Here is a 17,091-nt window from a genome sequence, read left to right on the forward strand (position 1 = left end):
AAAGTCCTGGACATTCTCAACAGTCTCTTCTAGTGGAGGGAGCTCATTTTTATGACCTTTCAGTGCCAAGATTGGCCGAATCCGGGTATTCATTTCTTTCTGTCAAACTTCTGGCTCGTGAACTACAGTGGGAAGACTCCCCACAGGTGCTTCACATTACTACAGCATTCAACAGCAAGATGCAATGGAGATTGCCTTTGCCTTAAGCTTTCACAAAATGGGTTCTTCAGTGTGCTCTTTTTGTGGACAATCTTCCTGCTCCTCAGCCACTTCATTCTTCCATTCGGTTTCTTCATTTGTCTGCTGAACACCATTGTCATTTGATGTCTAGATCAGATTCAGACAGTTCCAGGGATCTGGAATTTTCTCTAGTTCTGGTAGTCCATGGCTGAGGGCTCCACCACACCTTCAGTATTGCTACGAATCTGATATCATTGGTGTGGATGCGATTCTAGTGATATAGTGATAGGGAGTTGGAGAGGTATAGAATCTATAGAAGGCTTGCTCCATACTATCAGTATACACACTCAATGTCCATGGAATTTTACTGTTAGTTACAGAGAAGTAGATCTTCTCTACTAACATTTTGGTTGGTATCATATGATGGAACTTGCCTCAGAACTGTCCATCTTGGTACAGAGCAGGCACATGTCCAGGCAGGATCAGAAGTGCCCTGAAGCATAATGGCCTTCAAAAAAGCCTGAATGGCTTGAGATCTCAAAGCTACTTCATCATTCACCTCCTGCTCTGCCACCTAAATGCCAGTCATCTGTACCATCTCCAGGATCCTGACTGTCTCTTTGGCTTCCCATGCTTGAGTAGGCACTTTTTCCTGAATCCGTACATACATAGGGTCAGACATTGGTATCATCTCCAGGAGCCCAAACAGATGTATACCCAGGAGAATGGTTCATGCAGGAGTTGTCAAAATCCAAGGACTCTGATTCATATTCTTCTTCCACTTCATTGGAACTTCCACAGATGCACTCACCTCCCTGTTGGGTGAGTATAACTCAGCCTCCCTAACTGGGTCTTTGATGTCAGGACCTTTGTGGAACAAATGTTGAGGATGGCAAAGACTTTGGATTTGGAGGTGAAATAACAAAAGGCTGAACTGTCTGACCCTGTGTATATACAGATTCAGACAAAAGTACCTATGCAAGCATTGCTTCCTCTGCTGCCATCTCTGCTGAACGTGGTGAGCAGCTCCTGAATCTTCCTTTCATCAATTCTATCTACTTCCATTGCTTCACTGAGGAAAGATCAGATTGGCTCTTGCATCAACCAAAGCCCAATTTAATCATTGTTGAAGTGGCACAGTCTTAGTCACATCAGAAGAACCATGCTAGTCCATCTGACAAAAGCATGGCCTGGCCACATACTAGGGTTGCAGCATAATAATGGCAGTGCCCTGTACACATGGGCGCCACTGTACACATGGGCACCATTGTTACATAAGCACCATGCGGCATCTTCACATTGCTGTGCAGCACTTACATAACCAGTGCACCAGTGGCGCACTGGTTACACCACCCCTGTAGCTTTAAAAGAACTCACTTTTCGCTGATTTTTCCGCCAGAGGGAAGCTGCACGGATTGGCGGCTGTGGCTTCCCTCCAGAGAAAAAACAAGCGCCAGAAGACTGCCATTTTTCAGTGGTCTGTACTGCACCAAAGAGGGCAATAAGCTGGATGCTATGGCACAAAATATTTATTCAGACATGCCCCTTTCTCTTAGAATTGCCAATTATGAGGCCTGGATTGGGGCTTACCAATAACTATCATGGGAGATACTCCCCCATTCCTGGCAAAACTTCCTGAGGAAGACTAAAGGTTGGCTGGAGTCTGGCCTTATTGAGACCCATACCCTGCCTCAGAGCAACCATCTCAAGCTGCCATATCATCCAGATGTCCTCACAGTTCACAATGGGCAAATGAGACACCCAGACATAGCCACACTCGGGTTAACTACCTGGAAGGTCCCTAGCTTCTCTGCCTGGTGTGATCCAACACATAATTGCTGTGGTGCATAGGCCAGCTATTCATCAATCTTATACATAATAATGGAAGAAGTTCTTTCTTTTCTGTCTTATCATGGTTTCTAGTTCAAGCACAAATCAGTCATGCCTTGGAGTTTTTTCTCTCTCAGTCTGATAAAGCTGTTAAGATGGATCTCTTCTGGCAGGCCTTTCCAGAACAGATACCCGGCCACCAAAAAGAAAAAATCTAATTTGTTGGACCCTGATTTTGCTGCAGTCACTGTTGTTGTTGTTCTATTATTTTAAGTTATGATTTATATTTCAAATTGTTTAATAGTATTTTAAGGGGGGATTTGGGGATAGGAAATGTATATTTTAATGCTGTAAACTACCCTGATTGCATTGCGTAGAGGGACGGGATAAAAATATTATTATTGTTGTTGTTATTGTTATTGGTCTCTTTCTGTCTTCCACCAGATGTTTGTTGTTGCTATTAATTGCATTTGTGTCAAGCTGTGAATGAGCTATCTCCAAGACTCCCTTTCCTCCACCGCTCTGCTCAGGTCTTGCAGGCTCAGGCCCATGGCCTTCGTGATTGAGTCTAACCATCTGGCATGCATTCCTCTCTTGCTACTGCTTTTCACCTTTCCTAGCATCTTCTTTTTTCCTAATGAGTCATGCCTTCTCATGATGTGACCAAAGTATGACAGTGCACTCCAGGAAGAGTGCTGTTTTTTTGTCTTGCATGGCACTTCTACCTCCTATGGTTTATAGCTTGCTAGTCTTCCATTGTGTGAGTCATAGGCCCGGTACACATGGGCAGGAAGCAATGTGGCGGCATGGATTCTAGGGTTCCGGAGCGTGCAGCAATCCTAGTCTATATGGATACCGACATCATGGCGGCCTTCCATCCACATGATGATGACACTGTCATACAGCGACCAGATGTCGTTGGCAGGAAGTGGCATCATGGCAGCACCCCTTCCTGCTTGCGACACTGCAAAAAAGAAACCGCTCTAGGCAACGCTGCACAGCAAAGAGGGGTGGCGTTTCGCCACCAGTGTGTACCAGCCCATAGAGACCAGATAAGGACAGGTTGCTCAACTATGACTATAGATCTTTGAGTGGTCATCTGGGAATTAACACAAGACCATCCATCCTCCCTTCATCATGTCCTACCTTTCCTTAGTTCCTAGGCTTCAGCTTTGGTGTCCATGGAATTGAGGGTTTAGGCAGAAAGTGTGCTGGTTAGGCATGCAAAGGGTGATGGGTCTACTGCCAAAATGCTTACATAACAGTTCTAGAAGGTTCCAAACAATGCACTGCATAGGTGCCTATCACCCCATTTGTGTGAGTTCACAGATGAACACTTGAAGAAATAGTTACAGATGGGCAACCTGCCCAGTGGGCAACCTACCCTTCATCATATGACAACTGTAACAGTGTTGGAGAAACTGTTAAAAACTGAGATTTGATGAATTTCTTTTAGGAAGTTTAACATTTTGTTAAGTCAGAAACCTAGAACAGCAAGACCAGCCACCACTACCTGACACATATTTATCTAGCCAAGTAAAGAAATGAATCTCAGGGCCTGAACAGACAGGCTAAAACAAAGCTGCTTTGGGTCACTTTGGAAGTATGCTATTTAAATGACACATGCATCTTAAGAGGCCAGAAGCTGTGCCAAAACTGTGCTCCAGTGTGCGTGACTTTGGCACAGCTTCCAGCCACTTAGCATGCATGCATCATTTAAACTGTATACCTCCAAAGTGACCTGAAGCAGCTTTATTTTGGCCTGTCTGTTCGGGCCCCCAGTCTCCTTTAAAAAGCATAAAAAGAAGTTTACTGACAATACATGCGCATAATCAAACACAAGTTCAGCTTTGTGAGATAGGTAGAAAGATCAAGAAAAAAAATGCAATGGTAGTACAAAATAGGTCTGAGCTTCTCATGGAGATAGAAGCTCTCATCTACATTCTGAATAGAGGACAAACAAAGAAGGTGTGAGGATAGTTCCCCAAAAATAAAAAGGATGTGTACATGACTCAGGAAAAGAGAAATATGTAAGCAAGCAAGCAAGCAAGCAAACAAACAGGAAGTGACCATGCACTTACAGAGGAGTTAAAACTTCTAGCGTGACACATGCAATCAATTAGTGAATTCAGCATGCAAAGGTTGCCTCTCCAACAACAGCAAGTAATGCATAGAAGCATCATGCGTGAGTAAGACATCTCAGATCTCACATAGAGATAAGGTTTACTATTTCCTCATAACCATCACACATTCTTGGTCCATGGTCTTGGTCTATGGATTGGCTGTCATGTGAAGGGATAAGCTAGCATCCATTGCTGAGGTTGGAGCCTCATGGATACTCCTTCCAGAAAAAAGGAAAACAAGGAGCTAACGATAAAAAGGGGCTAATTAACCTCTTGAAAGAGAAGGGGGAAGTGACACCTTCAGGCAAGAAAAGGTTTGAGCACACAGGCACAGAGGCATGCAAACAAAAGGGAAGGCATTATCTAGAACCCTATCGCATGGGGTTAAACGGGTAGCCTACCTTTCCCAAATTCAGTGCTAATTTGAGAGGTAGCCGGTTCCTATCACACATAAATCACCACCGAATCAACACCTGGGTCTGTCCTGGATGCAGCGTGGGACATCCAAGCCGCTTTTGCGGCCCCTTTTCAAAAACGGAAGCTTCCGACTTCTAAAAAGTGGCTTAGATGACCCAGGCTGTATCTGGGACAAACCCAGGCACTGATTTGGCAGTGATTTCTGTGTGAAAGCAATTGGCTGCCTCCCGAATTAGTACTGAATTCAGTAAAGGTAAGATGCTGTTTTAACCCCATGTGATAGGGTCCTTAGACTACTCCCTCTCACTAATCACTTTACAAGCATTTGCTCCTCTTTGCTTCCAACACTTTTTTTTATATAATGCAACAAATTAATTTAAATAAAGAGGCAAAATACATTGAAAAGCTTCAATTCATTCAGTTTTCTTGGTGTGGGTTCAATTCTTCTTCTTTAAGTATTCAATTCTTAAAGAATAATGAACATCAGAAGAAGATCACGTAAGTTATATCTGAAGGGAATAATTTTCCAATTGAATAACTTATCTGGAAAAGAAGCAATGTGGAGAAAAAAAATCTCCTTGGCAGTAATGACCTCTGTATGAGAGATAAAATGTTAATTTTCTTTTTGACTCCTTAGATGAAATTCATCTATAACAACACAGTAATGTGTGTGATATTTAATTTCTCACAATTTAGAAGTGAAAGATAAAATGAACAAATGACTAAAAGTGTATGAACACATGAGGCAGAAGAATTAGGAATGACAAAATTGAGATGCTAGCATATCAGAATAGTCCAGTATTGTTATTGATTATTTTAATAGAACAATAGGATTTTTATTGTCTGGAAAAACTTGGTAAAATATAGACAGGAGGAGGAATTTGCAACTTTTCATCATTGTTCTGTCTGATATTTATGTTGTTTGTTAGAGCAGTTTTATTTTCTGCCACTGAAAAATATACTTGATCAGGTGCTAGTTCACCATATTTGAATGCAAAACCCACCAGCTACCTTGTAATGGTCACCTATGCAGAATAGATATGAAACTTTTCATGCTCAGAATCAAATTTCATCAACCTTTTGAAGATGACGAGCGAGATATACTAAATTTTATGGCAAGTCATTTGGGGAGTGGAAAAATCAAGACTGAATATTTTAACCACGTTTTGCCATGCTTTTATAAACAGAACACAGTGTGGCATACTTTGGAGTAAGCATGCATACATTCTGAGTTGTTTCCAGTTTTTGAATAGAGTTTTCCAGAGCTTGGAAACATCACTTAAAAGCAGTAACATAATATTAATTAGATGTTATTTTAATGAGTGATGTGCTATTCATTCTTTTTATCTGCTACATGTGTATGATTTGTGTCACTGGTGTTTTTTTAAAAAAGAATTGTATGCAGCCTCCAAACCTTTTCCTGCTAGCCTTACCAAATTTACCATGGGTCCTTTCATGCTACAGAGTTATAGCACTATGATTCTGCTTTAGCTTCCATGGTTTCATCCTATGGAATCGTGGAATCCAAACTTTAGGGAGGAACATTTAGAGCTCTAGTATTTCATCAAACTACAAATCCCAGGAGTCCATAAGACGTACTTATGGTAGTTACGGTGAAATCATATAAATCATATAAATGTATAGTGTGAATGGGCCTCATACTAAAAAAAGCAACCTCCTGTTCTCTTTTAAACAAAAATACAAGCTGTGCAGGAGTTGTGATGGGTGTGAGGAATTTCTCTAAAGGTTAATAGCACTATAGGAAGTCTCATGAAAATGCTAATAACCTTGTAAACAAGGGCCACAGGCTCCAACACTGTTTGTGTGTTTGTTTCAGAAAATGGAAGGGAAATCCCTTCGTTTCTAGTACAGCTGAAGTGGAAGTGCGAGGAGGGAGAGTTTCTAGTTGTGTTCCCCATCATGTTCTTGGCAGGGAAAATGAGCTATTTGGCTGTGAGACCTGAAGCAGTTGCCCACCACTTTGAAACAAACAGGAAAAACACATGCTCAAAAGTAGTCCCCGATTCCCGCCACAAACAAACTTTTCTGATAATGGCTACAAGTTACTTGTCATATCCCCAAATTGCCTCTTCTGAATGTTAAGATTTTTGAAAAGCTTTAAAAATAGTAATCATGTCAGGCTTCATTGCTCAACAAAAAGAAGACAAGATGACTAATGTTGTTACAAGTAATGGATTACTTCCAAGTTCTGGACCTACTCTGAGAAATGTGTGCTTGGAGTTGCAATGTTTTCCAAGTAATGAGCAAATCACTTTAAGAGTTTTTACAGGAGGCTGTTGGTGTCATTCGCTCATTAAATGTTATGGTATAGGATTAAATTAATGAGGAGATTACAATTTTGTACAAAATCAGTCTTCTGCTTCATCTGACAACCTGTTATGGCATACTTGTTGCAAGATAAGCACTCATTGTTCTTATTATGCAACTTGTAGGAATGTTCTTTTTCAAAAGAAAGGATATCTGGTACACATATTCCATGATGCATGCCTTCCAGATGTCAAATATAAAAATAATTTTCTTCTTGTGCTTTCTGCCTTACCATGGTAGCCTGCTGCATATATTTTTAGAAGACTTCTCCTTGGATGACATTTACAGTAATTTTGATTTAATGCTATTTGTAAAACTTGCTATGTGGAAGAAGTATGCATTCATTAATGTATTTTGTGAATAATTTGGGGAAGCAAAATGCTGAGTGGGAATCAGAAAGAAATTGAAGAAGAAAGGCAAAGACTATGGAATTACTGTTAAGTTTCCCGAAGTGACAAAAGAACAGGAAAATGGCAAAGGGCTCTCTTACTTCTCGTGAGATACCTTAGGGTGTTTTTTTTTGTTTTTTTAAAGTTGGAATGGGGAACCAGGAAGCTTCATGGATCTCTTTCAGGGTATGAGGTATGGATACATTTCATCTCATGGAGAGAGCACAGTTATACATGTTGACACATGCTGCATATGTCAGCAGTTGGCATTAATTACCATACATGTCCTTTCTTAAGATGGTTAACATTAATTTTCATTGTCATATTTTTATATTTTTTAATATGGAGAACAGATCATTCAAAAGGGATATTTTCTTACAAATATATGTATATATTGCATTTTCCTCTAAGGTCTTGACTATGCTGAAGATTTGTTGTGCTCAAGTATCTCCAATTTTAAAAGATAAAAAGCAGCAATGATGAATGTAAAGACTCCTTTCTTCCCCTTTTAAGAAATTGCCATTTCCATGTTGTCTGCTGACCTCCCCACCCCCCCATAACACCTTGAAGTGTGTGTGGAGGGGATTGGGAAAATAGTAGTGAGGAAAGGGTTAAGCTTCCTGGTTCATTTTCCATGACCTGACAGTTCCTCTCTAGAGATCTGAAGAAATCTCATTAAATGTTGTGTCCTCCTCATGGAAAGCTGTATTGATCCATGCAGCTCTCTTGTGTGAGAAGGGGACAAGTGTTTATTTTGGTGAGGTTCTCTACATTTTGTGCTAAATGTGTGCTAAAGTTACCCCCTCCCCACAGTTAAATGTGCTCCCACAGCAAACACAGAAAGGTGGGCTGATTGATCAAGAACATGCAACCAATCCATCCAAAGCTTTTATTATGCTAATAGTCCATGAAGTAAGGCAGCAGCTGTTATTGTTCTTGTTGTATGCAAGATTTGTTTGGGAGTGTGTGTTCCTTTGCCTTCCATTGAGGCTGCCAGCGTGTCTTGCCCAATGTCATTTGTTGTTAGTCAAGTCGACCTCGGTTCATGGTAGCCCCCTGAATGAGGCATCTCCTGCCTCTGCTCAGGTTCTGTAGGCTCAGGCGCATAGTCTCCCTGATTGAGTCTGTCTATTTGGCCTGTGATCTTCCACTCTTTCTACTACCCTGTACCTTCCCCAGCATCACTGTCTTTTTTAATGAGTCATACCTTCTCATGATATGGCCAAAATATGACAGCTTTAATTTAGTCATCTTGGCGTCCAGGGAGAGTTCAGTTCCATAGGGAAAATGTTATTGTTATTATTAATATTATTTTTCTGTTTATTTATACAGTATTCCACCTTCCTCCCAGTATAGGGACTCAAGACAGCTAGTATAGGGACTCAAGTCTTTTGCAAATATGCAAATTCTTCTAAAAAATGGGGGGGGGGGAGACATCATTATTTTGCAGGCAAAGAGGGGAAAATGGTATTTCAAGATTAAGGCAAGCAGGGATGTACATCCTTATTCCTCTTATCCTTCATAACTGCTGAGTGACAGATTATATTTATATTTATATTGTTTATATTTATTTGTTTAAGCTAAAAGTTCCTGTTCATGGATCATATAAGCCTTCTTTGGGTGTTATGAATATGTGTTTCCAAAAGTCGCCAAAGTAAAAATTATACAGGGTTCTTGTGGTTTTAATGCAGGGGTGGACAAAGAGCTGTCTTTGCGCAGGCAGAGTGCAGGCTTCACATTGCCTTCAGGAGTGTTTGACCCCTCAGCCTCCCAAGGGATCGAGCAACATTTTTTGCTCCAAAATGCCCCAAAATGAATGCGGCACATGGAGGCCTCCCTGCCCCTCCCCCAGAGTACAAAAACAAAGTTTTGCAGTGTTTAAAAATGTCTTCCAATATGCCCTCTAGCACCCCAAGAAGGTCCAAGACATGCTGAGAATACCCCATGTCCCCTAGAGCATGTTGGGGGGGGGGGCAAAACCTTGTTTTGTTTCGTGGAACTGTCTACAGTACAGGGTGCGGTCCTCCGAGATCTCCTAGAGAGGCTAATGCAGCCTCCTAGCCTTCCAACACTGCTCACCTCTTGTTTAATAGTTGCATACAAGATGGAGAGAGCCAACATGGTATAGTGGTTTAGGTGGTGGACTAGGACATTGGGAGAACAGGGTTCAATTCCTGCTCAGTCATGGAAACCCAGTAGATGACTTTGGGCAAGTCACACAATCTCAGCTTCAGAGGGAGGCAAAGGCAAATCCTATCTGAGTTCAGTGGGATTTACTCCTGTACAAACATGTACGGGATTGTAGCCTAAGAGAATCAGCTTAAAAGTTCATGGGAATGCATGGATTTCTTTATGATAATCCATTTTATCTTTTTCTTCTCATCCCCCTTTTATTCTAACAACACTGTAAAGGTGGCTAGGCTAGGAGGGTACAATTTGCTCAAAGTGAGTGTTACAGGGAAGTTGGGATTTGGTCTGGTAATAATGTGCACTGGTGGAAGGGTGGGAGAGTCTGCTGAGCTCATGCAGTGACCATGTATCTGAGAAAAAGCTGTAATTTTCAATAGGGTCTGCTAAAGATATTTTAATGTTACAATAATGTTTTATATAATACATTTATTGTTAATCATTCTGTGTTTGTACACACAAACAGTATTGCATTTACTTCTTTGGTTTTTAAAGGGTTGTTCAGATTTTCTTAAACCCAGTACATAAATTCCTAGTCTCTTTGCTTAAAACTGTAGCTTTGGTTGACCTTCCTCCTTCTTTTTGCCTGACCATACTTGTTTGACCACACTCTGATGCTTGTCTTCTGGATTTCATCTATGAAATGTGGAAGGATGTGGTTTACTAAACATATGAGAAAGAGTATTTGTTAGTCAGACTCCCCTGTTGACATTTCTACTATCCTCTATATGCAGAAGGTATCTTTTTGAAATGGATTTTAAACTGGGGTGTACACGAATTTGAGTTCGGAGGCCATTTTCACCACCTACTTACTCCAAGTGGGCAACATCTTGCCACCATGCCTGCCATTTTCTGTAACCAGAGGTGATCTTCCTTTTCCCCTCGAGACCCTTAAGGCAAATTTTCCCAGGGGTTCCCCCCCCCCACCCCAAATGGGCCCCAGAAAGTGATTTTTTTTGTCCAAAACATTTGACCCATTGGGGGGAGATGCTTGCCTAAAATTTAATGGGCCCAAGGTTTGCCAGGGTCAGTGGAAGTATGAAATGACCCAAGGGTCAAACACAAGCCCCCCCAGCCACACATGATGCTTTCAATATACATATGACTTTGGGATTTGGGATTCCTACCCATGGTTTAAAAGCACATAAAGACCCTTCATGGATAAAGACTCCCCCAAAAGTTTCCCTCTATATGTGATGGAACTGGTAGCAGAGGAAAAGAAGATTAATGTATTCCTTCCTCGTGTATTTAATACTGCCCTGAAGAATGCATCATTATTGTTTGCACAATTATTTGATTTGTGTCTTGTCTTTCACTCAGTATGGGACCCAAAGCAGCTTACAAGTTGGTACTAAGGATACCAACATGATGGTAACAACAAGATGTGTAGAGTCTGTAGTTATAAGATAACATGTGCTCAGAAAAAATTTTTGTGGCCTTTCTGTAGTTTTCTGCTGCCAGGGAAAACAACATCCCATTTAGAGTAGTAATAATCAATGCTAGATGTTCATTTAATCAGATTATAATTAGGCTGTCTCCTGTGCATATGTCTGACTGCATACTCAAAAGCTACTGGGCAGCACAGAAAGAGTTCTCTTTCTCAGAAAATGTTCATTTCATCACTCAGATACAACCCAGTTGGTGCAATATGAAAAATGCTGGGTGTGCTGCAGCCTCAGTTTGAATTCAGTTCCATAATCCTGCTGATATCAAGTTAACTTCTGGCACTCCTACCTGATTGCAGTCTGCGAGCATTTCTAGATTTAGCAAGAATCCTTCAGATTATGATGTTAATAATTTGTCAATGTTTTCAGAAACAGTTGACCTTATTTCCATTGCTGCAAAATATCTTTTGTACAGTGGACCCTTGTTATACGCTGGAGCTTGGTTACAAGATCCCCTGTGTATAACAAAATCTGTGGATGCTCAAGTCCCACTAAATATAATGACATAGCAAAATGGTGTCCCTTATAAAAAATGGAAAATCAAGGTTTGATATTTGAAATTTATACTTTTTTGGAACATTTTCAAACTGTGGATGCTTGAATCCATGTATAAAAACATCTGTGTATAAGAAGGGCCGACAGTATGCGTTTTTTAAAAAGATGGGGTGCATTTGATATTTACAGTTCAAGCTAAAGCCACTTGCATCATTCATATTAGTGCTGTTTTTAATTTCCCAGAGGAGGCTGTGTGAGAAAAGTGACATCAGTGTGTAAAACTGTGTAGGTCCTTCTGGCAACTTTGTGCTAAGTTTTTGCCCAAGAGAATGCTAAAAACATGTCTATGCTCACAAGAGTTGATTCACTACCCTACGTTCCTTATTCACTGTTTCCTATAATAGAATGCAGCTTGGAAAATTATGCAGTTGTACAGTGGAAATCTCTCAGTCTTTGGCTGGTGTCCTGTTAGACGTATATGCACATTCCCTTATACCTGTCTATGTCCTTTTTTGATTAACCTAAATTTTATGCAAGGTTTACATGTGGCTTTATGAAAGTTGTATAATTTGGTAGTTAATGTATGGCTCATTGCTTTTCATATTATCAGATTAAAACAGTTCTCTGTGCTACATCCAGGCTATGGTACTAAGGTTTAAAAACAAATGCAAATACATACATATATAGATATAAGACTTCTCACTGGAATACAAATATACCTTGTCTTCCTATGTTAAAGTTGTTGCCCTGTCTCCTAAATTATTATTGTCAAACTCACAATCACAGTTATATCCCAGATTAGGCATAATTTTATCCAATCGTTTCTCTTGCAGTGAAAAAGAAAAGAAATTGGCATAAGCATGACACAGGTCAAACTATGGAAGTCAAACCTGTACAAAACGGTAGTCAGGTCTTCATCAAGGAACTCCGAAGTCGAACATTCCCAAGGTGAGTTGTTCAGTTATATCACTGTCCGTACTGTTGTTGTTAGTTCATGCTGTGAAGTAGAAGAAGGTGTGTTGAATGTGCTGTTGCTGGTTTTTTTTTAAATCAGGAGGTTTTCCATCTAGATTTATGTAGCCAACAGTACAACAGACTTTAGACTAATAGCTCTCTGTGTGATTTCCTGCAGAGACACACTGTAAAATGTACTAGTCCCAATGATTTTTGCACCTTGTCTGTTGTCAAATTTAGGGCCATACAGTATTTGCTTTTCCACAATAAACAACATTACAATGGTTTGTTTGTGGATATTAAGAAATCTTTACCCTGACATCAGTAGGACAATCAAAAATGTTCTATGCAATATATTGCATAATTAATCATTGAACAATACTGAACCCATATAACCAAGATTCTATTATAAATGACACAATATAATTATCCAGCAATTCATAGCAACAGCAGGATCCTTGTATATTCTTTACTTACAAGAAAGTAGCATTCAAAAATGTTAATTAGATTGTATTTTTTTAAATGGTAGTTTCTGCCTTTAATTGGCTTACATTCAATGTGATATACACTACTGAACAAAATTGTTCTATGTAACAGAAAAGGAAAAACAAACAAACAAACAAACCAGTAATTAATTGCAATGCATGGGAGCTAATTAAAATCTAGTAACGGTGCTCTTCACCATTAAAACAGCTGAAATGGAAGCAACAAAAGGCAGAAGTCACAAGTAGACAAAAGTAGACAGTATTAAAGATGCCAAAAAGTCTTTGTCATAGTGCTTTGCACTGGACAGTTTAACACCCCAGTTGCATTTTACGTGGAAGTTCACAAGAACTACAACAGAGAAATCTCCAGTGACAGTTTGTCCACGAACCTTCTGGGATTGTGTACTGTCATTGAGGGCATTCTAAGCAACTGTCATTAGAAAAACAGAAGGGTTGGAGCCTAACCTACTGTTCATTTCCCTGAGTGAAACTTCTATAATCCCAATGATTTCATTATAGAAGAACTGAGGCAGAGAGAGATTAGGGTCCCATTCCCACTGGCCCATTTATCCTGGATGGAACTGTGCAGATGCAGGTCCCCCCCACTCCCGAATCTCTCTGGAAGCAAGTGCCCACTATAATTTACCTTAATCGGGGTAATTTAACCCTGAATGCCATTGCAGCTCTTTGCGGGGAGTTCACATTTGCAGGTACCGGTTTAGAAGAAGGCTCCTTTGCTGTCAATCAAATTCAGTTCCGCTTTCGTCAAAGGTGACGTTTTCTACAGCAATTGGGTAAACGGATGGGTGCTTCCCCCCTCCTTTTTTGAAAAAAACTGGTGGCAATGTGCACATAGTTTGTCAAATTTAAAAACTTCCAGGTGTGTGTGTGTGTGTGTGTGTGTGTGTGTTGTGTGTATTTGGGTCACTACAGATTATGGATCTTCCTCTGCCTCCGTTTTCAAACCCAAAATGCAATCTAATGCCATCTCTGCATCTTCCCTCCTTGCGACCCCAGAATGCCTCATACACGTATAATAATAATAATAATAATAATAATAATAATAATAATAATAAATTAATTCCTCACCCCAAATGTCATCTCTGCATCCTTTGCTTTCCCTCAGCCACCCCAGAATTCCTTACAGACACATACAGTAGCAAAAGCATTCTGTATCAATTTGCCAAATAAAACAGAAACATTGGTAACATTTGCATTGTAGCATTCACATATAAAAATAATTTAGAAAAAAGGCTCTTGCAAAGTAAAGTGCCATGCTGGGAGGAAATTAATAAAAGGGAAATGTAGCACCAGCACACATATTCTATCTATATATGTATCTACCTGTAGAAAAAGTACTGTATTCGCATAGTCTGTCAAAATAAAAATACAAAAAAGGCATGTTCTGTTCCCTGCCCTCCCTCTGACTTAATTCCCTCTCCTGAAATTGACCCTTCACCCTGCTCCTTCTTCCTCCTCCTTCACGTTTCTGCCCTTCATGGCACCCTTCTTTACCCCAGCTCCTTCTTCCTCCTCCTCCTCCTTCTGATTCTGCCCTTCATGGCCCCCTTCTTCCCCCTGGCTCCTTCTTCTTCCTCCTCCTTCTGATTCTGCCCTTCATGGCCCCCTTCTTCCCCCCGGCTCCTTCTTTCTCCTCCTGATTTTGCCTTTCATGGCCCTCTTCTTTTCCCCGGTTCCTTCTTCTTCCTCCTCCTCCTCCTGATTCTGCCCTTCATGGCTCCCTTCTTCCCCTCGGCTCCTTCTTCCTCCTCCTCCTCCTTCCGATTCTGCCCTTCATGGCCCCCTTCTTTCCCCCAGCTCCTTCTTCCTCCTCCTTCTCCTCCTTCTTCGCACCAATGAAGGGGAGGTATGTTCCGCCCTCCCTCTCCTGAACTTGACCCAATCATGATCGGGGACGAGTTCATATTTGCCAGACCCGGTTTTCTCAAAAGATACAGCTTAAACTCCGCTTTCAAAAGACCCGCGCCAAGGGGCATTTGCCCCTGAATAAGTGTGGAAGCCTAATTTTTGCTTGTGGAAGGATCGGGGCCAATATGAACTTCCCGTAGTTAATCCGGGTTCTGATCCGGGGTAAAAGGTAGTCTGAATGGCCCCTCAGATAGTCATTCCCTCCTGTTCCCACACATTTCTCTCAGCATGCTGACAAAGCAACCAACTAGTGGGAAGCAAACTTCCATCCATTCCTGCTTTCAGATGAGCAAAAGCCTTTTTCATGCATTATTCACGTGAAAGGCTGTGGAGTTCTTTGAATATGAACTTGCCCTATTATTGACACATGATCATCTGAAAGAAGAAATGCTTTGTGCATTGGCCTTGATACATTCTGCGTATTCTGGGATCCTGAACATCTGGAAGCCTATGTGCATAGACCTCCAGCCATGTAGACTTTCACCTTGTAGAAACACACAATGCATGGATGTCTTGGTCAGAATTGGTGTGGCACATCTCTGTAACCCTTTCAGTACTGCATGGAACTTTCATTTAATACATAAAATGGACTAAAATATCTTTAGCTTGCATGGAACGGATAACAAAACACCTTTACAATGGAACAGTTGAACAATGCAGTTCCTCAGTGTGCTCTCCTTAATTGCTGTTAGACAATTAATTGTTGTTAGATAATTAAAAAGAATCCCTCTCTGGGATTGTTTGAACTTTTTTTAAAAAACCAAAGGCAATTGAGAAGAAAGCAACAATTACTCAAATGCAGACTTGCTATTTGTACTAGGTTTCAGTGGTAAATGGGAAATTATTTATATAGTAGGGCACTTTTAAATAATCCACCACATTTAGAGAGTGGTTAATTAGTTATAATTAATTATTATAGAGGATTTTTCCTCCTATTCTAGCATAGGGTGCTCATCTGCTTCTTAAACTTTTGTTTGTCTCTTCCTTGATTGTCCCAGGAAAGTCATTGGTGTTCTTAAACTGAGATGTAGTTCAAAGGAAGCACAGAAGAGGGCAGTCATGTATTCTCTGAAAGAGTTTTGATGTCTTTAAATGCCTATATTGAGAGAGAAATTAACCTTGCAATCAGCTATCCTTTGTAATGACCTTCTTTTGAAAGACACATTATCTTGGGTATGACAACATGCTTGCTTAGAAGACCTTGTGTCTTAGTTATCTGCATATCTAATTTTCCCTGGTGTTCTTCAAATATACAATGACCAAAAAAAACATGTATGTTTAATCAGATCGCCGCAATTTTCCTTTCATGCCACTTCAAATCAATACACAATTATCTATTTAGAAACAGATATTAACACACTTTTAAACAGGCAGTAAGTTGCTTGTATATGCGGCATATGCAATATATGCTTCTTAATAATGTATTTCAAAAGGTTTTGGCAATCTGTACAGATTTGGTTGTGACTGACACCCATATTTATCATTAGGTGCCTGTTTTTAGAACACACATGTAAACAGTGGCTTAAATGCATAACATTATAAATGCTAAAGCTTGTTGAGCAACAGTCTTTAACGTATTTGCAGAACTCTTTACATAAAACATAGTAGAATTCAGAGACATAGCAGGGTTAGTGTGGAATATAGTAAGCAAATGGATCTTGAAGCACCTTTGAAACTAACTGAATGAAAGGGGTTGCAGCATAAGCTTTTGTAGATGCATCTGAGGATCTAGACCAAGCCTTCAACCTCTTTTGCATAGATACTGCTACAAGATACCTTTACATACTGATAAAGCATTATAGTTTCTTATCTCACATTAGGTACATAGTATTTTTTAATTTATTTTGTTTCCCCCTGGAACTTGTTATTATGGAATTTTAATCATCTTGGTGATTTGTGCTCTTTCAGTCCAATTATGAGGGACAATTCTGTAACAGAGTGTTCTGCTCAAAATGAATCACTTAGAGAAAACACGTACATATTCCTAGTATTATTTTGATGACATCTAGCTTGAAATATGGGTTTTGGCTGCAATATACAGTACATGTGAGTGGCTCTACTTTTCCAAAGTTACCTGACATAATATTTCATGTGGGAAAAGAAAACTACCATTCACAAATAGGGCAGTTAACATTTCCTAAGTAAAATAATGTACAGGGTGTGTTAACATCATACCCTTGCACTAATCACTTCTAATGATTAATCATTACTTAAATTGTGAAGTAATTAGTTTGTCTTTCTAGATTAATGGATACAACATTAATGACATGGAAACATTGTTTAGTTTAATAAAATTTGAACAAAGAGAAAGCACCAAAGGAGCAACAAG

At 40.1% G+C, this 17,091-nt stretch overlaps 1 protein-coding gene across 3 annotated transcripts in view; it reads left to right on the top strand.

Moving 5' to 3' along the window:
- The window catches only part of PHF2 (PHD finger protein 2), a 168,685-nt gene that overhangs the window by 93,584 nt on the left and 58,010 nt on the right, over positions 1-17,091 (top strand). For all 3 annotated transcript variants that reach the window (XM_042451500.1, XM_042451503.1, XM_042451501.1), the window contains exon 3: positions 12,228-12,342. In XM_042451500.1, the coding sequence (XP_042307434.1) occupies positions 12,228-12,342 (115 nt within the window). The remainder of the gene's footprint in view (positions 1-12,227; positions 12,343-17,091) is intronic.

Source organism: Sceloporus undulatus, chromosome 2, assembly GCF_019175285.1.
Source record: "Sceloporus undulatus isolate JIND9_A2432 ecotype Alabama chromosome 2, SceUnd_v1.1, whole genome shotgun sequence".
NCBI classification, from domain to species: Eukaryota; Metazoa; Chordata; class Lepidosauria; order Squamata; family Phrynosomatidae; genus Sceloporus; species Sceloporus undulatus.